The sequence below is a fragment of the Nilaparvata lugens genome, chromosome 6 (genome assembly GCF_014356525.2).
Source record: "Nilaparvata lugens isolate BPH chromosome 6, ASM1435652v1, whole genome shotgun sequence".
Classification (NCBI taxonomy): domain Eukaryota; kingdom Metazoa; phylum Arthropoda; class Insecta; order Hemiptera; family Delphacidae; genus Nilaparvata; species Nilaparvata lugens.
This window is the reverse complement of record NC_052509.1, coordinates 34,551,432-34,577,204: the sequence shown is the minus strand read 5'-3', so window position 1 is coordinate 34,577,204 and position 25,773 is coordinate 34,551,432. Positions and strand designations below refer to the sequence as shown.

Genomic DNA, 25,773 nt, shown 5'->3' with positions numbered 1-25,773 from the left:
AATAGTGAAAATGACAACCTCGCCTTGAATAATCCAAGTAGTGTATCATTACAGCCTTTCTAGAGGCAATACGCTGCTTACGTTTGAAATAATTCAGTCAAATATCTCGTAAATTTCCAGCTATTAGCACACAATGCATACCATGCAGCCGCTCTACAAACTTTAAAATTCCTTGGAGAACAAAATACGATCTTCCAACTACTTTTGATAATTGGAAAAATGATTTCAATTATTTCTGAGAAACTTTCTTGCTTTCACCACCCACTTATCTTTTGAAACAAAGAAGTTTCTAGCATTTCGAAAATTTCATGTTTTCTGCTTGTGTCACCTGGTCATATGGGATATATATGAATCATATATTTATCTCATATTGATCAGGATTTTAGAGTTTTAATTTAGAAAAGTTTAATGAACAGTGTTTTTGTCTTTGAACGATTTTTGTCATCGACAGAAAGATTGTTTATTTCATGTGTTGTCAAAATTAATGTAGCTTCTCTTTTTGTTTTTAAAAACAAACGTGCCGCTTGTGCGACAGATAAGAATATGTACTGAAATGGCTTTCATGTTTGGCATTGACTGAGTTATATTTAATACCCAAAATTTTACTTTTGGTCGGTGTGTGAGAGTCAGTGTGTGAGCTCGTTCGATAGGACTGTGAGTAAAGACCGGCTGTTCTGGTGAAGGGGATAGATTTTGTTCTTGTGTTTTATAATACAGTTTTCCTGTCGCAGTTCGGGCAGTTTAAAGAGAATTGTATTATTGAATAGGACGGGATCTGAACCCATTTCATTGGATCAGTTATTTTGATTTTTAATTAATAATTAACGCCGCGAAATACCAGTGGATGCCAAAGTGGGAAGCCATTTTCATAAAGGTAGGTGACTACTGAGTCATTGTTCTTAAATTTTTCATAACCACAACAATTGAATCCTCACTAGCAGCAAAGCGAGTAGCCCTTGAAATATTCATCTGTTTATTATTATTTTGTAATTTCTAATTATAATTCTAATTTCGTAATGAATAATTTATTGTTTTGTTTTAAATATCAAAAACCTGTACGATCTTTTCTTGTTTTTCATTTTCCTACCCTTACATATTCGGTGAAGGCACATTTTGCTTACATATTTGGTTCGCCGTCCATATCTTGCTTACACTTGAAATGTCTTGACATTGAAAAACAAACAGGAATGATATATAACGAATTATACAGTTACAAGATAAGTCATCGCCTGATATTACTATGAAGAAAGATAGAAATGATAGAAAAGAGTGATAGGTTTCAGAAATAAATTGTCAATGGTCTTATTAAGAATAGCCTACACATGGGGATTCATCAAACAATGACCATTGTTTGAAAACAAGATAGCTCAGCATATTACAGTCCATCCAAGAAGTGTAACTTAACCGTCTTTTTTTGGAAGTGTCAGAGATTCGATGTGTCTGACTTTGTCGTTAGAAAAGATCCAGGTTTGAAGGATTAAAAGGGAATTTAACTCTTATGATAAAATTGGAAACAATGCAAAATTTGTTTTTCTTTTGAATATCACTTCTCTCAGAATCATGGGGCGTCATAATGCATAATAATTTTATATAAAATTAACAAGGAGAATGTCTCCTTCTATTGGTGTCTGGATAATTTTTATCCGACATATAGTTATTTTTTAATTAATGATTATGTTTGTAAATGTCGACATTCAAAGATAAAATTTTAAGTGGAAAAGATTGAGTATAAAAATCTCTACAATTTATGTTCAGTGACATTTTCACCTAAAATTGGAAATAAGCTCGAAATTCGAGAAAATGTGTTTATTCAATAATGCAAACTGTTGGCAACTGTTGATTCTATTAAATCATTCACTATGAAGAGATAGCAGACTTCGTGTGTCTCCAGCGTTATTGTCCTGTCACCAGCTGGCAGATCTTTGAATAGTAGACTTGGAATGCGCGTGTACACTAGCGTCAGGTGATAAATTTTCATACCGGCAAGGAAAGTTGTGTGAGTGCGCCACACCAGATTTTTTTGTTTTTGTTGATCCCAGGTATTGATAGCCTATGATGACACACCATTCAGCCGCTATCCTTGACTTTGAAACTCCTGAGAGGCCAAAATATATTGTTCCGAGTACATTTGACGAAAATTTCATGTTTTCTGCTCGAAATGTCTCAATATTGACGAAGAAAAACATTAATTTAAAAAATAACTATAGGTCGGATAAAAATTATCCAGACCTTTTTTCAAAAGAAAAAAAAATTTGTGATGTTTCCAATTTCATCATAAAAGTTAAATTTCCTTTTGTTCCTTCAACCCTGAAACTTGGATATGGATATGGATACTATGGAATTGGATATTCTATATCCAATTCTGACATTGAATTGGAAATTTGAGAATTTTGCAATTTTACACGATTTGGCAACCCTGTAATTTCTTGGGATGGAGGGCCAAGTCTCAACTTATTTTACACAAACTATAGTGTACTTCATGTGGATACAATTACAGTGTTTTTGATGGCAAAACTACGAATCATGGAGTTATTGAGATGTTTCAGTGTACTCACTAATCTTGACAATTGAACTATTAAGTGAGGTTATTTTTTTGTGTCAAGAAATTTACTAATAGCTCTATTATCTATGCTCCAAATGAATGCAGAAAAGAGAGACAACTAAACAAAATAGGAATGATGTATAACGAATTATACAGTTACAAGATAAGTCATCGCCCGATATTACTATGAAGAAAGATAGAAAAGAGTGATAGGTTTCAGAGATAAATAGTCAATGGTCTTGTTAAGAATAGCCTACACATGGGGATTCATCAAACAATGACCATTGTTTGAAAACAAGACAGCTCTGTGTATTACAGTCCATCCAAGAAGTGTACCTTAACCATCTTGTTTTGGAAGAGTCAGAGATTCGATGTGTCTGACTTTGTCGTTTCTGTATGAATGTAAAAGTTTCTGGGTTTGGCGCCTAACGCACACGCCAATTCAAGACTCTTCCAAAACAGTCTTTCCCTGTCGCTGGCATATGGTGTCGCTGGATGAGATAGTCGCTGTTCACTCCTTTCAGGTTCTGGGTGTGTGGGAGGACTAAGGTGGTGCGTACCCCTTTTCACTTAGGCTTAGGGGGCCCAGGTCACAAAGCTTTGTAAAATCTTACTTAAAACTATTTATCTGCATGGTCACACATGCAGTTCATGTGGAAGTCATCACAGAGGTGTCTGCAAAGGCCTTCTTGGCAGCATTGACACGATTCATTGCAAGATGTGGTATTCCACAGTCAATGAACTCTGAAAATGGTACTAATTTTCAAGCTACCAGTACTGATTTACAGGAATTGCATCAGTTCCTAGATTCGCCCAAAAATCAGAAATCATTGCAAGAAAGTGCCTCTTTGTTCCGTATTAACTGGCAGTTTATCCCACCAAGAGCGCCCCATTTTGGTGGTTTATGGGAGAACGCCATTAAAAACTTCACAAAAAAGAATCAAGCCGATTCCATAATATTTCCAAACCCTGTAGGCCTATGTGAATCCATAGAGCTTTATAGTTCACTCCATATGGGCAAATGATTCAGAATCAATGTACAACATCCTTAAACTAATAATTTTAACGTTATAGCAACTGATACCACAAGTGGTATTATTGATTACGCGCATGTCACAGACACACAATAGACAGGCAAACAAATCATAGAACTGTACATAGAAATCATAGAATCATAGGACTGTAAGAAATTAACGAAAGCGAGTTGATGTGAAAGTTGTGAATTATGTTGTACATTAATCAGCGAAAATCATGTGTCGGCGCCTTAAGTACAGTCTGCGTTATAGCTCCCAAGTATCATCATCTGATATAAATTCATAGAATAATTGAAATAATTAATTGCGATTAATAATCCAGCTGACTAAATGATAAATCACAACAATTTTTTCCTATGCACATTCAATGTTATTTTGTTTTATCCTGGAGTTAATTTCTTTGTCCAACAAACTTGATCTGTGAAAAGGTTCGAAGAATATTATGTTCAAAAAATAATAATGTTCGAATGTATTTTATTATGTTCAAAATTTAGAGATGATTGATCAAATCGTTATTGCAGAACAAACGGACAAACATACAAACAGACGGACAAAGATTTTGGCCTTAGTAAAGTAAGAAGTGAAAACTCAACGCTCGTTCAATACTCGAGGACTACATTTCTTTTTCAAGTTATAGAAACATGTGTTACGATTAAAAATAATCGAACGAGCCTTGAGCGTTAGAGAGTTCTTACTTTTGACTTAAGGCCAAAATCAGGTTGATAGAATTGGCTAACTCGAAAGTCGCTGACTCCATGTTGATCTGCCATATATGAATCAATACTTCACCGATCAGAGCAGTTTTGATTCATACAGCAGTTTAACATGGAATCAGCGAGTTCCAAGTTAGCCAATTCTATCAACACCCAAAATCGTTGATCGTCTGTGTGTCTGTGCGTATGTTCTACAATAACTTTTGAAAGATTTCATCAATCAGCTTCATTCAGCTTTTCAACACATATTCTTCAAACCTGTTTACAGTTCAAGTTCGATGGAAAACAAAATTTACCAACTCCTTCGTCTTTTTTTGAACGGAATAAATATTCTTTATTCTACATATATTCTTTTTCAGGGTATAACGAAATAACATTGAAAGTGCATAAAAAATATTGTTTTGATTCATCATTAATTCAGCTGGTTTATTAATTTCAGGCAATTTCTACATTTTTCCATTAATTTTCAACTTCTGATGCTACTTGGGAGCTATCACACAAACTGTCCTTTATGCGCCGACACATGATTTCAACTGATACAACCTAATAATTTACACCTTACATATTAACTCCCTTGCGTTAATGTCTGCCTGACAATTGTCTGTCTGTAACATCAGCGTAATAAATAATACTACTTATGATAGCAGTTGCTATTACCTTAGTATTATTAGCTTAGGGATTGTTTATTTTGATTCTAGAGTTCAATTGATTCACATTAACTCGATTTTGTACTTTCTTTACAAATACCCCAGGCAATCTAGTGTGCATGACTATAATACAAGAAATAGAAACAATTTTATTATCAACTAGCCGTCAGGCTCGCTTCGCTCGCCATATCCGTCTAGCCAGGGGGCTCCGCCCCCTGGACCCCCGACTGGATCGTCCAAGAATGAGATCAGCAGGCTCGCTTCGCTCGCCTGCATTTTTCATTTGAGCATTTTTATCGTATTTTAGTACAATCCAGTCGGGGTCCAGACTAAACGTCTGGTTAAACGGATATGGCGAGCGAAGCGAGCCTGACGGCTAGTATTATAATATTCCCAGGATTGAAGTAGCAGTGCCCAATCAATTATCCGCGATAAATGCATTTAAATCTTCACTTGGTGCAAACCTAACAAAGTCAACTCAACTTAATGCCAACCTGACAAAATTATTAATTTAGTTGCCAGTTAACAACTGTTTCGAAGAGGTACTCTATCTAGATTATAGTTCTATAGTAACATATGATATGGAAATTTCAATTATAATTAAGAGATTGGTAGAAGAAGAATATACATGCTAAAAGACGAACTTTAAACCCTTAAAAACAACCCTTAGAGTTAAAATATTGCCAAAAGATTTCTTAGTGCGCCTCTAAAGGGCCAACTGAACATACCTATCAAATTTGAACGTTTTTGGTCCGGTAGATTTTTAGTTATGCGAGTGAGTGAGTGAGTGAGTGAGTGCCATTTCGCTTTTATATATATAGAAGAACATAGAAAAGAGAAGTACAAAAAAGCCCAACCTATATGAACATCAAATTCATTACTTACCTTCCTACTATTATTAATCATGAAAAAGATATTACAAGGTTTAAAAACAAACTGAAAAATCTGGTGTGGCGCACTCGCACAACTTTCCTTGCCATTATGAAAATTGATCACCTGACGCTAGTGTTCCCGCGCATCTCAAGTCTACTATTCAAAGATTTGAGCCAGCTGGTTTCAGGGCAATAACGCTGGAGACACACGAGGTCTGTTATCTCTTTATAGTGAATCATTTAATAGAATCAACAGTTGCCAACAGTTTGCAATTGGATAATCACATTCTCTCGAATTTCGAGCTTATTTTCAATTTTAGGAGAAAAATGTTACTGAACATTAATTGTAGAGATTCTCATGCTCAATCTTTTCCACTCGAAATTTTTTGTTTAAATTGTATCTGAAGCCTGATAATTGAGAATCTAAAATCAAACTTTGCATAGATGGGGCGGAGTTCCTGAAATTTTTACAGATATGGGACTTGTGGCAGTTGATAGAGCTTATCGATGACTATTTTAGGTATAACTTTAATCGAAATCGTTGGAGCCGTTTTCGAGAAAATCGCAAAAAACCCTGTTTTGACAACATTTTCGCCATTTGAGCCGCCATCTTGAATCGCATTTGATCGAAATTGTTCGTGTCGGATCCTTATATTCTAAGGACCTTACGTTCCAAATTTCAAGTCAATCCGTTAATTTGGAGATGAGTTATCGTGTACACAGACGCACATACACTCATACACACACACACACACACACACATACCTACCAATACCCAAAAATCACTTTTTTGGACTCAGGGGACCTTGAAACGTATAGAAATTTAGAAATTGGGGTACCTTAATTTTTTTCGGAAAGCAATACTTTCCTTATCTATGGTAATAGGGCGAGGAAAGTAAAAATCTGGTGTGGCGCACTCACACAACTTTCCTTGCCGTTATGAAAATTGATCACCTGATGCTACGGTCGTGTTCCCGCGCATCTAAAGTCTACTATTCAAAGATTAGAGCCAGCTGGTGACAGGGTAATAACGCTGGAGACACATGAGGTCTGCTATTTCTTCATAGTGAATCATTTAATAGAATCAACTGTTGCCAATAGTTTGCAATTGGATAATCACATTTTCTCGATTTTCGAGTTTATTAATTTAATTTTAGGTGAAAATGTTACGGAACATTAATAATTGTAGAGATTTTCATGCTGATTCTTTTCCAATCGAATTTTTTTGTTTAAATTGTATCTGAAGCTTGATAATTTAAGAATCTAAAATCAAACTTTGCATAGATGGGGCGGAACTCCTGAAATTTTTACAGATATGGCACTTGTGACAGTTGATAGAGCTTATCGATGACTATTTCAGGTATAACTTTAATCGAAATCGTTGGAGCCGTTTTCGAGAAAATCGCGATAACCCCTGTTTTTGACAACATTTTAGCCGCCATCTTCAATCGCATGTGATCGAAATTGTTTGTGTCGGATCCTTATATTGTAAGGACGTTACGTTCCAAATTTCAAGTCATTCCGTTAATTGGGAGATGAGATATCGTGTACACAGACGCACATACACTCATACACACACACACACACACACACACACACACACACACACACACACAGACCAATACCCATAAACCACTTTTTTGGACTCAGGGGACCTTGAAACGTATAGAAATTTAGAAATTGGGGTACCTTAATTTTTTCGGAAAGCAATACTTTCCTTACCTATGGTAATAGGACAAGGAAAGTAAAAAGTATATTGTGGAATTGGAATTGTACAGTTATTGAGAATTTTACAGTGCCAACTCATTATGTATTTTGTTTATTTTTACTAGTATTCATTTTATGTATGTATGTATTGATTGGTGACGAATGATATTGTATTTAATTTGATCTTATTCTGTATTGTTTTTTGAAGTGAAAAATAAATTCTTTATCTATCTATCTATCTATGTGTCGGGATGCCACTAATTTTGCTATTGTTTAAGATTTTATGCCAAAAGTTAAAAATTCTAATAAAGATACATTTTGCGAGTCATTAGAAGTTCATAAAAACCACATATCTATACACACATTTAAAAAAGAAAAATTGATAACCTAAGATGTACAAATTTTATAAAAATTCAACATAAAAAACATTTATAATACTCTTGGGAAAAAAATCATTATATTGAAGAAAATGAGAATGAAACAGTATGGAAAATTTTTCATAGAACTAATTGTTCTCCATGATTGATTCTATTGGACAGGAGCCAGTTTTTTGTTTTCGATTTGAATGAATTGATTGGAACTGTTTCTTTAATAGCTATTGGCAGTTTATTGAAAATTTTTGGTCCTAAATATGTGGCTGACCTCTGAGCAGCTGATGTTGTCATCCTGGGAATTGCCAAGTCCATGTTCCTTCTGCGTGTTCCTTGCGGGTGATTCAAATTGATGAAGAGTTGTGGGTTCTTTCTGGTGAATGTTAGAAGTCTGTGAATGTAAATCTGTCTGATGCTGAGGATGCTGAGCTCCAAGTATAGTAGTACTGAAGGGAAGAGTGGATGTTTGCATCCTATTATCTTCAAAATTAGCTTCTGAACCTTGAAGATAGGATCGATGTGGCAGAAATTTGTAGCTCCCCAGGCCAAAATGCCATATCTTTCTATGGACTCGACTATTGCATAATAAACATTTTTCATCATGTCTATTGATAGTAGCTGCCTGAGTTGGATGAATTTGTAAATTAATTTTCTGACTTTAGCCGTTTGATGTAAAATGTGTTTATCCCAGGGAAGTAATTCATCTATTATGACTTGAACCATTCTGAGACAACACCTCTTACACCCATAGCCTGAAGCTTTTTCAGTAAGATGCCATGAGATACTGTATCAAACGCCTTTGCTAGATCCAGAAATACTGTAAGGCATTCCTTACCATTATCCAAATCGTTAATTACGGACCTTGTCAACTCAAATATAGCATCATCTGTACATCTGTTTCATCAAAAGCCATACTGATTGGGTGACAACAGGTTTTTTGATTCGAGATAATTAACTAATCGTTTTTTTGAAAGTTTTTCAAGGATCTTTGAAATATTACTGACTAATGCTATTGGCCTATAGTTGTTGAGTTCAGATCTATCGCCACCTTTATGTAAAGGTCTTATACAAATCTCTTTCATTGAATTTGGAAAGACGCCACTTGAAAGACTTCTATTGAAAACATCCGCTAGTGGTATTGCAATGTGCTCTTTTACTGCTTTCAGAGTTCTGTTGTCAATTTCGTCAAGCCCTGGGGCACTATCATTTCGAAGAGTATTGATAGTGTCCAGTACTTCCTATTCTGTTACTGGTTGGAAATACATCAAAGATGGCGAGTTTATAGTTGGTCTATATTTGTTTTCTATAACGTGGAGTGACTTTTCAAGTGTGATTGCAACATTATTGACTAGATTTGCTCCAATGTTTGAAAAATGCTCATTAGTCTTCTCAAGAATGATTTCGTGATCATTTTCGATTGACAGGATGTTGTTGTTGATAATGATCTTACTCAATGTATCCTCATTCCTTTTCACTGCATCTGTTGCCTCCCTTATCAGTTGACAGGTTTTTCTTAGATTGTCCTGTACTCCATTTAGTTTTGTTCTATAATATTCTTCCTTTGTATTTTTAATTAATGTTGCTAGAGTGTTGCGATATTGTCTGTAGTGTTGTACTAATTCGAAGTCGTCAGGACGCATCTTCCTCCTTCTGTTGAGCAGATCCCTTCTCCTTATAGCTGAGACTAGTCCTCTTGTGATCCATGGTTTGATAGATTTGAGATGTTTACGTTGGTGGTAGTAGTTGGTATTATCTCCTATGTGTTTCTTGAGGATGGTGATGAAATTTTCGTAGGAAATGTTAGTGTCTTGAGCGTTGATGACGCCTTCCCAGTTCTCTGTAGAATGTTGCTGTTTCAGTCTAATCAAATCTATGGATTTTCGAAGTGTATTGCTGTCGTTGCTGCTGACATCAGTAGAAGTACTTTCTTTCAATCCCAGGATTATACTGAAGTGGTCTGTGATGCTGGGTTCATAAATTATAGGTAAAACTTGCTTCTCGAAATTGATCATAATAATTATGGTCTATACAGGAAGCTGTCTCTCCAGTAGTCCTTGTAGCTTTTTTGATACAATGTTTAAGACCATAATTATGCACACCAAAAATTCAGATAATCCTGTAGTTTTTGATGTGGGTGACGAAGCTGTGTGTTTATATTCATATCTTCAACACATGACTTCATTACGTTGCAGGTTATCCAAAACTTGTCTCATATCACATAAAAAATCTGTTATGTCATGATGCGAGGGAGATCTGTAAATTGCAATGATGTTATAACAGTTGTTCTTGTTTCCAACTTCAAATTCAGTACATTTGCCTGTCTAACTATTAATTCGGAACAAGATATATTGAAGCATTTCTTGATGTAGATGAAGATTCCATCATTTTGGAGTGGATTGTTTACCGAAGAAATTATATTGTAATCCTCCATGTGCTGTGGGATATTATCATCTTTTATCCAGCATTCAGTAAGAACAATAACATCGAATTCTACAGACATATCTTGCAGTTGTACCATCAATTGATTGAAGTTCTTTCTTATACTTCTTATATTGAGACAAAAAATCTTCAAGTTGTACTCTTCAAGCAATCTTACCAAGTTGTTTGCTTGATTAACAGATACATCATATATCTCCTCGAAAACCTCTAGTTCTTCTCCCAATGTTAGAACATCATTGTTATTCATTGTTCACTTAAAATTTTTTAGTTATTTATATGTCAGTAAAGAATATCCTCGTCCTTGATATCTAGTATTTTCCTCGTTAATGACATCATCAAATCTTCTTCCCCAATTGTTAAGTATCTGAAAGACCGGGTATGCCTACTCAGTGCAATGATCACAACATGTTTATAACAACGGCTTTATATTTTTCCTCACCAATACAACATCTTTGAATGTTAGACCCTGAACTTCATGTATTGTGAGTACCTTAAGTGAACCGACTGAAGCCTTATTATTCACTGCTTCCATCACCATTTGCTTCTCAGCCTGTGTAAATGTAAGGATTAATGTCTCTGGTCCTAGTTGATGATAGCCTCCGTTACTGATTGTTGGCATGATTGAGCGTATAATCTTGTTCCTCGTGGAGATATCCTTGTAGTAATTCGACAGTAGGCAGCATACGTCCATTGGGCATCTGTTAGATACTGATTGGTAATGATTTGGCTCAGAAAACACAGAAATATGTTTCCATATTGCCGGTAAATCACTTCTCTCAATGTACGAAATTTGTCTCGAATCACCAAACAGAACTATTTCATCAGCGCCCGTCAGTGCAGAGACGAATCCTACGAAGCCTGCGTGCATTAGTACGGCCTCATCGATAAACACACGATTATATTTTCTGATAAATGGACCGCACAACAAGAAATATAATCGTGTGTTTATCGATGAGGCCGTACTAATGCACACAGACTTCGTAGGATTCGTCTCTGCACTGACGGGCGCTGATGAAATAGTTCTGTTTGGTGATTCGAGACAAATTTCGTACATTGAGAGAAGTGATTTACCGGAAATAGTTGGAATTGATTATAGAACTATATTTATTCTCGTATTTTTTTTTGTATGGCTACTCTTATTTCTCTAACTGCTGCCCTTGTTTGAGTTAATATGAGGTCTTTCAATGGCTCATGCTTTTCTATAATTAGTTGTGTTTTTCCACTACCAGGTACACCATCTATCCATCTGACCTTTGCTAATACGCATTTTGCTATATTAACTTTCTTGATAGAATACATCAGTTCCTCATTTAACATCACTTGAGTATCTCTACTAACAATAATATATTTCTCGTTAGTTTTGAACCTGTGAGTGTGTTTATCGAAGGGCACATAAATTCCGCCTCCCTCAAGACCAAACCCCATTCTGTATTTTGAACTTGTTAATTGTAGAGATTTTCATGCTGAATCTTTTCCAATAGAATTTTTTTGTTTAAATTGTATCTGAAGCTTGATAATTAAGAATCTAAAATCAAACTTTGCATAGATGGGGCGGAGCTCCTGAAATTTTTACAGATATGGCACTTGTGGCAGTTGATAGAGCTTATCGATGACTATTTCAGGTATAACTTTAATCAAAATCGTTGGAGCCGTTTTCGAGAAAATCGCGAAAACCCCTGTTTTTGACAACATTTTCGCCATTTTAGCCGCCATCTTCAATCGCATGTGATCGAAATTGTTTGTGTCGGATCCTTATATTGTAAGGACGTTACGTTCCAAATTTCAAGTCATTCCGTTAATTGGGAGATGAGATATCGTGTACACAGACGCACATACACTCATACACACACACACACACACACACACACACACACACACACACACACACACACACCACACACACACACACATACAGACCAATACTCAAAACCACTTTTTTCGACTCAGGGGACCTTGAAACGTATAGAAATTTTGAAATTGGGGTACCTTAGTTTTTTTCGGAAAGCAATACTTTCCTTACCTATGGTAATAGATAGGGCAAGGAAAGTAAAATGAGCCCCCTTCATACGCCAATATTAGAGAACTATAGAATATTAACTATAGAATTATTCATCATAAATCAGCTGACAAGTGATTATACAGATGTAATACATCAGGTCTGATTACACAGGTCTATAGTTTCAATAAGTTTCTTGTGGATGAAAATACTGCGTGAGGTCTACTGTTCACAGAACTACTAGTAAGACTGATTTGATGAAAGATTACACAATTCATAAGATGACTACTAAGATGTTATGAGTTGAATTGCTCATATATTGTATAACAGACTATAAGCTGAATTCTTTAGACAAGGCCTAATCGCCCAATCTAAAATAGTCATTGATAAGTTTCATCAACTGCCACAAGTCCCATAACTGTAAAAATTTCAGGAGCTCCGTCCCATCAATGCAAAGCGTGATTTTCCACAGAGACAGGGTGAGTCTCACTGGAACAAGTAGTGAAGAAGAGTCTCATTCGAACAAGTAGTGTCACTGGAACAAGTAGAGGGATAGAGTCCCATTCTAACAAATGGAGTGTCACAGAGACAAGGTCAGTCCCACAGGAACAAGTTTGGTGTGGTGTGTTGCCTACACATGAAGATGAAGGCATTCCATTTGTTCTAATAAATTGGATGTCATCTGCTTTCTAATATATATACATATATATTATGGTGACATGAATAGAATAGAATGACTGCCTTTATTTTTCCTAGAGAGCGAAGTTAGGGCGCAGTCGACCCTCTCTTACACACAATTCTCTTTCAAGTATTACAACAATACAAAAAAAACAAATAATATTATTAAAAACAAACAATAGTTAAGTTATCTACTTATTTAGAATAATAACAAATTTTGAATTATTGAAAAGAAAGAGAAAAAAATGACATTGAACATAATACATAACAATGCTGAATAATAGTATTTTCTGATACTTCATCACTTTAGTAAAAAATAAGACAAACTAGCAAACTTAAAATACAATACAGTAGGCCTACATAGCAACTGAAGTGTTTGCTATACATTTCATTTTCTACTTATTATCACTCTGTGAATCTCGAAGTGGATAAGTAAATTACATTATGATTTATTTAAATAGTAAAATAGAATCTTCCTTCAATCCACAAACAACGTGACAAACAACGCTCCTTCAATCCACGTGACATACATATATAAATATATAATTTGCATATGTAAATAATGTGGTGACATCATTTGATACCAGCTTTAAACGTTTCTCCTGTGGAGAAAAAATGATGAATTTAGTAGATTGTTTAGTGGATCCTAGACATTAAGATTCACAACAATTGATTCCCTTTTACATCCAGGAAATTTGTGGTTTCTTAAAATTTCGATTTATTGACCGAGCGAAGTGAGTTCTAAGATTCGAGTCGACGGTTTTGCATTTCTCTTTGTTTATATGTTCCGCAATTACAGCGAAACACAGCAATAGATTACCATTTAATTTGACAGGTATATTTCTTTTTAAATTGTGCCTTGACATATATACAAGGTTTTTGAAAATTTTGCATTTCAAGGTTGATACAATAGGAAAAGTCTCCTTCGAACGCCAATATTACAGTAAAAATCAAGATAGAATCATTCATCATAAATCAGATGTCGAGTAGATTTTTAATTGCATGCAATTAACCTTCTAGTCGTGACCCTATTTTTTCCGACGTTAGTCGTGACCCTGGGTCCCAGGGACCCGCTTCTTTCATATTGAATATCTCAATATATTTCAAGATAATATAATGTTTATTCCATGATTCTAATATGTCCAAGGGTTATTGATGAACGCAACGAGCACTAATGTAAAGCAGAAATCGTTCTTTATTATAATTTTATAAAACCTTGCATTTTTAGGGTAGTGGAAAGACTCTTATGTCCATCAGAGTAAACCCTGTCTGTATGTCTTGTCGGCAAGATATCGGTGTGAAAACGGCTAATGGCTGTTGGGGTTGGTGTATCAAAAATGCTAACATCAAAAGCTAATCTCCTTCAAGACATACTGGGAACAGGACAGCCCGAGTTCAAAGCCGAGAAAGTTCGAGAGACAATACTATGTTATTTTAGTTATTAAGGCTGTGCAAACGCTAAAAATAAACTTTCTAATCGTGATATTTATCCAAGTTCTACTCGATTCTTCATGGTATTGTTAATCTAGTAAAACAACAATTTTCTGAAAATATAAATGTTTGAAAAAGTTATTCAATTTACCAAAAATACCTCAACTAAAAGTTATTTTTGGTTATTTTTAGTAAATTGATATTTTCAGAAAATTTTTGTTTTACTAGATCAACAATATCATGAAGAATCTATCCTCTAAATCTCATGGATTTATCTTACCGAATTTGAAATTTTCTGTCCCAAAAATTTAAACTTCAGGCACTCATATCTCAAAAAGTAATGATCAGAAAAAAAATGTTTTCCTGAGAAAACTTTTTCATTTAGGTAGATCGATGATATACAAATCAAAAAACTTGGAAAAATATCACGAGTAGAAAGTTTATTTTTAGCCTTTGCACAGCCTTAATTGCATGCGTTATTGCACGCAATCAATAGTAAGTTCATTTAATAGTGCATAAAAATTGCATTCAATGAGGCATGCAATTAATAGTCTACACAGCTGCACAACTGTATTTATCGGTCAATATATTTCTTATTTCTAGACGCCAGCTAAGAAAGGGGTATTCCTCATCTCTTCTCTGTGAATCAACCTAGTAATGTTGATCAAGTTGACGATGATAGCCTACATTTAGTATTAACTAACTCAAACGAGGCGTCTACAAATACTAATGGTCCAGTTAATACTACCACTATGGATACCAATACTATATTATTACAGTTAATGAGACAAATCCAAGACCAATCTAGACAGAGTCAGGAACAATCTAAGCGACTTGAAAAGTCTATTCAAGAAGGGAATGAAAACATTGAGAAGTTGAGGTTGGATAGCATGGCAATGAAGCAAGAAATCTTAGCTGAACAATACATGATAAATTCTGAATTGAGGGCCTTAGTGAATGACAATCAGGAAAACATTTCAAAATTGCAGGATAAAACCCTTCATCTCGATTCAAACATCAGTTCTATTAATATTAAGATTGCCATGTCGAAAATAAAGTACAAGCTGTTAATGAAAGTGTCGAAAATTCTAAAGTTAAACTTGACCAACACATTATCACTTTTGAATGTGAAAGAGATAACCAAAATGAAAAATATCAGGATTTGTTATCTAACCTCAATAAAGTCCAAAATCATATTGATCATGATCAAGAGGAAATTTGTGTTGTTAAAAATAAATGTAACAAGAATGCTGCAGCAATCACTAAGTTAGATGATTATGTTCGTGTAACAGTTCCTAGTAATTTATCTAACAATGTAGCTTACAGTTCTTTCCAATCCCCTAGACAAGACTTTCAAATGAGCATTGATTACCGTAACCCCATGAATTTTATTAATGCTTTGAATGAGTATCTGATTCGTAATAAAATACAACAATGGGAACAAATCAAGGTTATTGTAGAGAGCAACATGACAAGTAATAATCGTCTCAAAGATTGGTGGTATTTTATTAAAGATGATACTCATACTTTTGAGGAGTTTAAGAATAAGTTTTTGGATCGTATGTGGTCACCAACCATACAAGCTAAGTTAAAAGCTCAATTGAATACTGGTAGTAATCGACCAGGTACCGATCAAACTTTGACTGAATATTTCATTTATAAGTATAATGTGGCTAAGAATTTTTTGCCGGCAATGGACCATGAAGTAATTTTTACATTGTTGTGCGCTCACTTTGATGATACCATCAATTCAGCCGCTTTGGTACGAAATGCTAAAACACATGAAACTTTTTTGAATGTATTGAATGATTTTGTTCATCATGAAAAATATCGACCTTCTACTAACCGAGATAATAATGATCGTAATCATAAGATTCAACAATTTGACCAACATCAGATCAATCAAGATCACAATAGTTATCAACACTTCCCATCTTCTATGCAAATGCCACCTAATATGTATCCACCTGTTGTTCAAAATCATGGATATCCAAATATGATTTCACCTCAGATAACTCAGCATGTGAATCCCACATCAAATAGTAGTCAGCACAATAAATTTGCTTCTAATAATTATAAAGGTGAAAAATCACATGGCTATTTTAATAGAGATAATCGTCATAATAATCGTTATTACTCAAATAATAACGACAATGCACAAAGTTCAGAGAATGCGCATCCATTGGCACATAACATGGGAGTACCACCACCGCCATTGGGACAAACCAATCCAGCATTTGTTCCTAATCAAAATTCATATCAAAATCGAGCTTTAAACTACTAGTAGGGCAACGAAATAAGGTTCCTGTTTGTCCTGTCGAACAAGGTTTACGTAATTTTGATGTAAATAAGAGTGATCATGAAATATTCTTAAATAATGAATTAAGTGTAACACCTAATAAAAATATACCCGATTTTGATGTTGTACAAGTAGACTCTAGAAATTTAAACAATAGCAATTTGATTAACGATCAGGAGATATTCAACTTTAATAAAAATGAAAATAGTGATAACATGTTTGAAATTTTGCAAAATGGCTTCATAATTAATGTTGATGAACCTAGCAATGAGGATATAATTGAGAGTACTAATTGTCAAGTACATTGTATGCTTAGTGACTTACTTGAAGAAAAGGAAACATCCATATATTACAAGGGTATAGTTTAGCAGAAGTTAAGGTATCTATTTTTGAGAAGACATATAACTTGAACATTGATAGTGGATCTGAGGTCAATGTTATTAATGATAGATTACTTCAAGAAATGCAGTTAGCACAGGGTAAATTAAATTTGATTTCTTCTCCAAATATAAATATTGTAGTGGCAACTGGAAATAGATAGAAAAAAGTTGTTAAACAGGTGTTACTTGATGTGATGTTTGGAGACTTAAAATACCGATTGTATTTTTAGTTGTAACTGATTTGAATGTTGACATTCTGGTGGGTTGTAATTTTTTGAAAGACATGGGTGCTATTCTTGATTTCAGTCAAGATGTTCTTGCTATTCGGGGTAAATGTTTTCTGTTTATTAGACAAGATGTTGTTGCTAACAACAGATTGTTTAAAATAAATATTGAACCTGACAATTTTGAAGATCTATGGGTAGATAAAATAAATAATTTGAAAACGAAACTGAGTGATAAACCTGCAGATTTAGTTGATAAATTGGTTAAGGTATTTGAAGAGTATGAAGATGTGTTTTCTGATTCACCAGGTTCAGCCAGAAACTGTGTTTGCAAACTCAGAATTAAGGATGACGTTCAGTTAAATAAGAAAAGTTACCCTATTCCGTATCAGTACAGAGATGAAGTAGGTAAAGAAATCAAGAAAATGTTAGATCAAGGGATAATTGAACCTAGTAATTCAAGGTATACCGTACTAATCCATTTGTAATTGTCAAGAAACCTAATGGTTCGTTAAGGTTGTGTATTGATGGCCGACATTTATCTAGTTATATTGAAAAAGGGTATACTGAACCTGAACTAATTAATAATTTGTTAATTAGATTTAATAAGTGTTCATACATCAGTAATTTTGATATAACTCAAGCATATAATAACATTCCCTTATCTGAAGAAAGTAAACAGTTTTTGGCATTTAACGTTTTTGGTGAGAGTTATCAGTATACTCACCTTCCCTTTGGACTAAATATCAGTGGATCTGAATTTATTAGATGTTTACATCAAGTGTTAGGACAAGAAGTATCACACTTTGTTATAGCTTTTGTGGATGATATGGCTCTGAGCAGTGGAAGTTTAGAACAACACATTGAGAGGACTGAATTAGTCTTGAAAAAATTGAAAGAAGGTAACATAAAACTGAAGCTGAATAAATCACAGTTTATTGCTGATAAGATCAAATATTTAGGCTTTTACATCAGTAAGAAAGGTATTGAAGTCGACGAATCTAAAATGGATGCTATTCATAAATTTCCAACACCTAAAAATTTAAAACAGTTGCAGTCATTTCTTGGTTTGTGTAACTTCTATCGTCAGTTTCAACGAAAGTACTCCGATCTCAGTAGTAAATTCAACATCTTACTTGTAAAAATGACAAATTTGTTTGGACTGCTGCAGATGATCAAACATTTCAGGAAATAAAAGATAGATTTATTGAATGCATAACTTTAAGTCACCCTGATTACAGTAAAGATTTTTATTTAGCTACAGATGCCAGTGCGGTAGGTTTGGCCGCTGAGTTATACCAAGAAGATGAAAATGGTGAACATAAAGTGATAGCTTATGCTTCTAGGTCACTTTCTTATGCAGAGAAAGGGTATACTATTTGTGAACAGGAATGTTTGGCTTGTCTGTATGGGTTAACAAAGTTACGTAATTATTTTGGGGATAATAAAGTCATAGTTCGTACTGATCACAAAGCATTAACGTTTTTAAAAAAGTGTAAAATTGGTAATGGTAGGCTTGGTCGTTGGGTCTTGGCATTGCAAGATTTCAATATAGAATGGCAGTTTGTAGCTGGTAAAGAAAACAGTGTACCTGACATTATATCACGTACTGAGTATGAAAATAATAATGAGTATCATAATCCTAATGAATTTGAAGTGTTGAATATTGTGAAAGATGATAAAAATTTAATCAGTATTATTAAGAAAATAGAATCTATTCAACTGAATGATCCTCATTTACAGAAACTGAAAGTTAGATTAGAGGCTGTTGATGTAAAAGTATGTGACAATTTCATTTTGCATAATGGTTTAGTATTCACACGGAAACCTAAGAGGAACAAGTTTTTGAAGTTGTGTGTACCTTCTGAATTATGTGAAGATTTAATCTATGAATTTCATGAACGTTTAGGCCATGTTGGTATATCAAAAACTCATAAAGCAATTGCAGAATCTGTTTATATTAAAAATAGTTATCGTTGTGTTGCTAAGACCATACAATATTGTAAGACTTGTCAGTTAGTGAAAACTTCCAACGAAAAAAAGCTTTAGAAATGTACACTATATTATCTGATAAGAAAGGGCATAAAGTGTTTATTGATGTGTATGGCGAGTTAACCGGGGAAAAGTATCGTTGAATGTGCATTATGCATGATGGATTTAATAAGTATACTAAGTTATATCCACTGGTGCCAGCTAATGCTATCAATTTAGTAAAAACGGTAAAGAAATACATTGCTGAATATGGTAAATTTGATTTAATTATAAGTGATAACGGTACTTGCTTTCAAAGTAAGATATGGAGGGATTCTATAACTGAACTTGGCATTGAGTACCATTATATTTCAATCTATCACCCACAGTCGAATCTGAGTGAAAGGCCTCTCAAGGAAGTTAATAGAATCTTACGAACTTATGTACCAGAGAATAAGCACCACTTATGGTATAAATATCTAGACAAAGCTGAGTTTATTCTCAACAACTTCCATGAAACGATTGATAGTATACCTATGGAGTTGATGCTTAATTGTAAATTATCTCATTTAGTTTTTAAGTATGTTTCATATCCGCCTGAGTACAGATTTGAATTAGAAGAGGAGGGACTTAGAAATCGACGAATTTTTCTCCGGATGAAGAATAAAGGTGTAATCAGACGCTATAAAGATAATATGATTAATAGGAGGCGCACTGTATTCAAAGTTAATGACTTAGTGTTAATTAATCATTATGTACTATCTAATAAAATAAGAAAGTTTTCAGCGAAACTCTGCCCACGGTATAAAGGTCCGTATGCAGTGGTTAAAGATTTCGGTAAAGGATGTTTTGAATTGAAGGAAATTTCCAGTGGAAAAATTTTAAAAGTTAATCAATTTATGATGAAAATATTTCGGCATCGTCCTGGTTCACAAACTTGAGGTTTTGTGATAAGATAAGATTATGTATGCTCTCTCTCTCTCTCTCTCTCTCTCTCTCTCTCTCTCTCTCTCTCTCTCTCTCTCTCTCTCTAATCTTTTTCCTTTTCAGCTATGAAGTTATTATTTTCTTGACGTCATAAATTTTGATAATATTTCCATTTGAAATATTCATATTATTCGACACATTATTGTGGTTTGATTTTAAAAAAAATGAAAACTTCACTTTTTTTTTGGATTTGAAGACATGCTTATTGGATGTGCTGTACTTACACTAATTGGTGTCATTTTGTATCTGGATTAGATTTTTTCTGGCAAAATGTGTGTAGGTAATTGAATTTTTTTGTGATAATAGAAAATATTAATGATGTTTGTTAATATATAGGTATTCATTGTGTTAATGAGTGGTGAATCTTGATGCACTGTGAAATTTGAAGCCTGAAGAATAATGATGGGTAAGTTTAGTGTGTAAGTTTCCCTTCTCTTTTTTTTGGCGAGATAAGACTCCAGAAGAGTGAGTTAACGACCACCTCCCATTAGTATTAAGGCGCACTAAAAAACTCCAAAATAGTGTGTTAGCGACCATTATAGTCTTAATATTGTTCAAACAAGGAATATTGTTTGATTTTCGATTTGTTAGTTAGGTCATCATTTTTTATGTGGGTGTGTTAGGAATTTTTATTTTGAAGGCTCTTAATTTTCACAGAGTGCATTCCGGGTTTACTCGCTTGTTGTCGTGGTGTTTATTGAGATGCAACAATCATGAATATTTTGATATGGTATTTTGCTAATTATTGTCTTGTTTCATTATTGTTGTTGAATACAACTTTTCTGGGTTATAAACATCCATAAGGATCCATTAGGAATAATCCTAATTGTTCTTATTTTTTTTTAATCACATTGATCTGCTAATGAAGCTTAAGATATAATGTTTTATTAAATAATGTAATAATGATCAGCTTACATTTTTGTCTTTGTTTTTCACTCGAGCTATTGGTGATCAACTGTGAACTTTCAACAGTTTGTGCTTGTTTATGCAGTACAGAATTGTAATGACATGTGCACTCATTACGGTATCATCTTCAGTGTTCCTAAGCGTCTTCATATGATAGACATTGAGTCACTAATTATCTATTACTTGTCGTCAACTATGTGAAATCTTCGATGCGAACTTCAATGTCTAGTGAGTGAATATTAATTTTGTAGTAGAGGTAAACTCAGTGAAAGCAAAATATGCTATGCGTTATTGTTTTTCTCTTGGTAATTTTTCTGTAATTCGTAATTTATAAAATGTCTTTCAACCTAACCTCCCGAGCACATTGTAGGATTATTTATGCATTAACAATAATTCTGGATTTTTGGTATGGCGTTTCTTTATTATTATTATTATAAGGTTTTATTGTATGTCATGTTCGAACTCTGTAATGTACTTGAAATGTTGCCTATTACATATTTCACAGTTAGCCAAAATGCTTTCAAGTCATTATATTATCCCTTCTCATATTAGGATTAGTTATTTTAGGATAAATTACTACAGGGCTACCCATGATTTATATAAAAGGAAACCGATGTCTTATCCAATACAAGTTTTGGCCCGACTGTCCAGTAAAGTTTAATCATCGAAACACCGCAAGTGATATTTCAAATGTGGAGGAGGAGAATACCACAGCGACGTTTGCAGGCGACACTGACACTGCCCTACTAGCAGTCGACAGCCATGTTCATACTGCAACAGAATACAGGACTGGGCCAGTAAGTGGAGGATGAAACTCAATGAGGGCAAGTCAATTCACGTCAACTTCACCAACAGGAGAGCTGATGAGTACCATCCAATCAGCTTAAATAATATAATCATACCACATGCAAATTCTGCTAAAATATCTAGGCATGACTATTGATGCTAAGCTTCGCTGGAAAGAGCATGTCAAGAAGGAAAAATAACAGCTCACATAAAGTACAAGAAATGCTACTGGCTTATTAGAAGAAACACATCACTTTCAATATCAAACAAAGTTCTCCTGTACTAACAGATCTTCAAGCCTGTCTGGACCTATGGTATCCAACTATGGGGCTGCACCAAACCGACTAACATCGCCATCATTCAACGATTTCAAAACAAGGTGCTCAGAAACATCGTTGATGCTCCTTGGTATGTGCGGAACAGCGACATCCATAGAGATCTGGGAGTCAACCTGGTATCCTGTGAGATTCAGAGGTATGCAGAGAGTCATGAAGCACAGCTCTACCAACACAACAACGTCGAGGCAATCCAACTGCTGGACAACGGAGGATTGGTGATACAAAGATACTAATAAATCTAACAAAAATGGAATGAGTAAAATAAAAATACGACACATAATTTTTTGTTAAAAGTGTTAAATATATGAGTAGAAGTTACTATTAGTGTTTACTAACACTTGAAAAAGTGAAATTAAATAGTTTGGATTTTCAATGTACTCATTTATTTCATTCTTATATGATTTATTTCTTTATTTATATCTTTAAATTTGAATATCTTTAAAACGGTTCGAGATATCGATGTGCGGTTTTCTCACTTTCTCTTGGAATTCTGTATCAAAATCATGTATCACATAAACAACTTTCCATTTGAGAAAATGAAGTTGGATTCAAAATTAAGTTGGATTCATATGGCGGACTGTGATGGAATAGTAGTTTTTTTAATTCAAATAGGAGATCCCCAATGAAGCCTTCTATCGAATCATCCTTGTAAGAGATATTTAAGCTGTTTTCATGATTCCACCAACTCTGTATAATTAAAAAGTTGCGGATTTCAAAGATCAATACAACAGTTCACGAGCAAGTTCTCCAACCCAGGAGGTCACTAGTAATTCATTAATAATAAACCTAACTTAGGAGTTATTAAGGCCTACCTCAATAAACGGGAACAGGCAGTCCAGACCTCGTAACTCGAAGTATTGGTGTGTATCGAAGTGCAGCCTGTAGCGACCAGGTTTCACTGATTCCCTATCAATCAAATCAGCGCATCGGCCATCCAAGTTTGTACAGCTGAAACAAATTTACGAGTGATTCAATAAATTTGAAATTTTGTCATTCAAAAGGTTTTTTCTATGTGCACGTTTTATTGTTGCGCAACGCACAAAGTAGAGAATAACAGAATAGAATAGCTGCCTTTATTTTTACCTAGGAGGGCGGAGTTAGAGCGCAGCCGGCCCTCTACACTCAACCCTCTAATACAAAGCTGAATAATTAAAGATAAAACAAATCAAATTGAGAAAAACATATATACAATATTACAAACAAGGTTGATAAATATTATTGAAATACAGAATAATAATCAATGTAGAAACAAAAATAATAAAAAACCTAAATTATAATTGAGATATAAATAGAAATTAAAAAATGAAAATAGTACAATTTTACAAAAGAAGTAGAAGCAGAAAAAGAAGAAGAAGAAGAAGAAGAAGAAGAAGAAGAAGAAGAAAAAGAAGAAGAATAAAAAGTAAAATAAGAGGAAGAAAGAGAAATAATAGATATTGAATTGTTTTGAGAAATAGAAGAAAAAGAAAGAAAACTCGCCAAAGAACGCTGTGCTAGGTCCAGCCACCCACACCACCCCTGATCCACCTGAAAACAGCCGCGCCTAACCAAAGAGGCTCCTCAATTCGTCTCAACTCAACAGGCAATGAGTTCCACAAGCCGTCACAAGAAAGGACTTGTTAAACATGACTGTCCTATGAATTGGGACAGCCAGCAAATGGGAACCATGCCGGGTACCTCCCCGACCAATGTCACTCAAGAAGTGAAAGTCCTCAGAAGAAGAGAGAAGAGAAGGAAAAAAGTTGAAGAAGAATAAGAAGAAGGATTCTAAGGGTACAAACACACTGAAAGCGGAGCGGAGCGTGGCGTTGTGAACAATATCATGTTAAGTAATGAGATGCAACACACTGGAAGCGTCCAGTCGCAGAGCGGAGCGGAGCTTGGCGTCAAACTTTAGAACAAGCTGGCTTGTTTTTTGGAGCGTCTACAAGCTGAGCGTCACAGTTAGAGTGCCAGTCTGGTCTACTCTTGTACTCTTCTTCTCTACCCTTCTAGGCCCTTGACGCTTGACGCTCAGACGCTTCATGTGTGTATCATGAACGCTCTTACCATGCCACGCTCTAGAACGCCACGCCACGCTCCGTCTTCAGTGTGTTTGTACCCTAAGAATGTGTAGGCACTTTCAACTCTTCTTATTCAAAATGCAATGATATATATTTGCAATAAGGTGATAATTATCACAACCACTGATTTATTGAAATAATGAGAAACTTTTGTCGGTTGTTACACCATTATCAAGTCTAGTAAAGTCGAGTTTACGGAAAATGAGTTTGGTAGATTGATGCAACAAACGGAACTATTTTCTTATTTTTATTTATCTTGTACTCACGAATCGTTGAGGAGTGTCCAGCGTCCATCGATGAGCTGATAGAGACTGACTTGAATGCCCGAGACAGGGAGACCCCTAGTAGTGTCCAGGACATGGGTTGAGATCGGGGGTTTATCGGGCCTCGCCAACACCAGCGACCGGGCTGGTTCTTGGGGCAGACTAGAAGTGGTCGTCTGACTTCGACCTGGATCGTCCTCCAATTCCTCATTCACACCAGTTATCTATCATTAAAACAGTAATATCTTTTCAAATAATTCATATATGAAGATGGAATTTATAAATCCTTGCTTAAGGGACGTTTAGGCTCGTACTACACTGAAACACCAGTGGGGCACAAGTGTCCGAGCGAGTCGCATGACATTTGGTTTTTCTGCTATCATTAGACTAGTGTCACCAGATTTTTGTGGCTAGTTGGTGTCTCATTAGGGTTGCATGCCCGGGCACTGATAAGACATCAATATCCCCCTGGTGACATAGATTGCTTTACATAATAGAACCTCACTGGTGTCTCTGTGGTAGTCCAGCCTGGTGTCCTAATGTAGAATCTTCAAACGTACCGTTCCGTCGTTACAGCAAATCTGAAGAGCTGTTGAAGGAGTATTACTTTCAAATAATGTTTTTGGTTTGGTGACCTAAGTTACTAATAATTGGAAAGCATTAATCAGATGATTGACAAACCTTTATAAAAACTTTGTGTACTAAAGTGATAAATGCTGCAAAAACATCTCTTAAACTTACTTATATGAGGCTTCTTGCTTACAGTAAGGTTTGATTGTATTATTTTATTGAATCTATGCGAATTGATCCAGGCCTACCTATGATTCTGTGAATCTATAAAAAAACGAAATGAGCACTGTCAGAATCTATTCTTGAACTAAATGCAAACATTCAAATTGTGGAATTTGTAAAGAGAATTACAGATTATGAATGGATTGGGAAACTTTTTAGATTACAAAATACCAAAGAACCTACAGCAATAATTTCATCATATCAGAAAATATAACAATGTAAGTGGAATGGAACTAGCCTACTGTATAATCAATATTAACTTCAAAACAAATTTTGAAATCAAATCGTGTACATAACAATGAATAAATTAGATCAGACAAACAGGCAATACAGT

General features: G+C 34.7%; 1 protein-coding gene across 8 annotated transcripts in view; it reads right to left on the bottom strand.

Annotated features, from left to right (window-relative positions):
* Positions 1-25,773, bottom strand: part of LOC111063252 — a 182,764-nt gene that overhangs the window by 62,265 nt on the left and 94,726 nt on the right. For 4 of the 8 annotated variants that reach the window (XR_005571618.1, XR_005571619.1, XR_005571620.1 and 1 more), the window contains 2 exons: positions 24,651-24,871; positions 23,134-23,269 (listed from right to left, as the gene is read on the bottom strand). Coding sequence is in view for 5 of the 8 variants with exons in the window: in XM_039430681.1 (XP_039286615.1) it covers positions 23,134-23,269; positions 24,651-24,871 (357 nt within the window). In the remaining 3 variants the exon portion in view is untranslated. Of the gene's footprint in view, positions 1-8,061; positions 11,024-21,599; positions 21,969-22,058; positions 22,519-23,133; positions 23,270-24,650; positions 24,872-25,773 lie in introns of those variants that run through there. The other 4 variants (XM_039430680.1, XM_039430679.1, XM_039430678.1 and 1 more) reach the window with 4 other exon arrangements.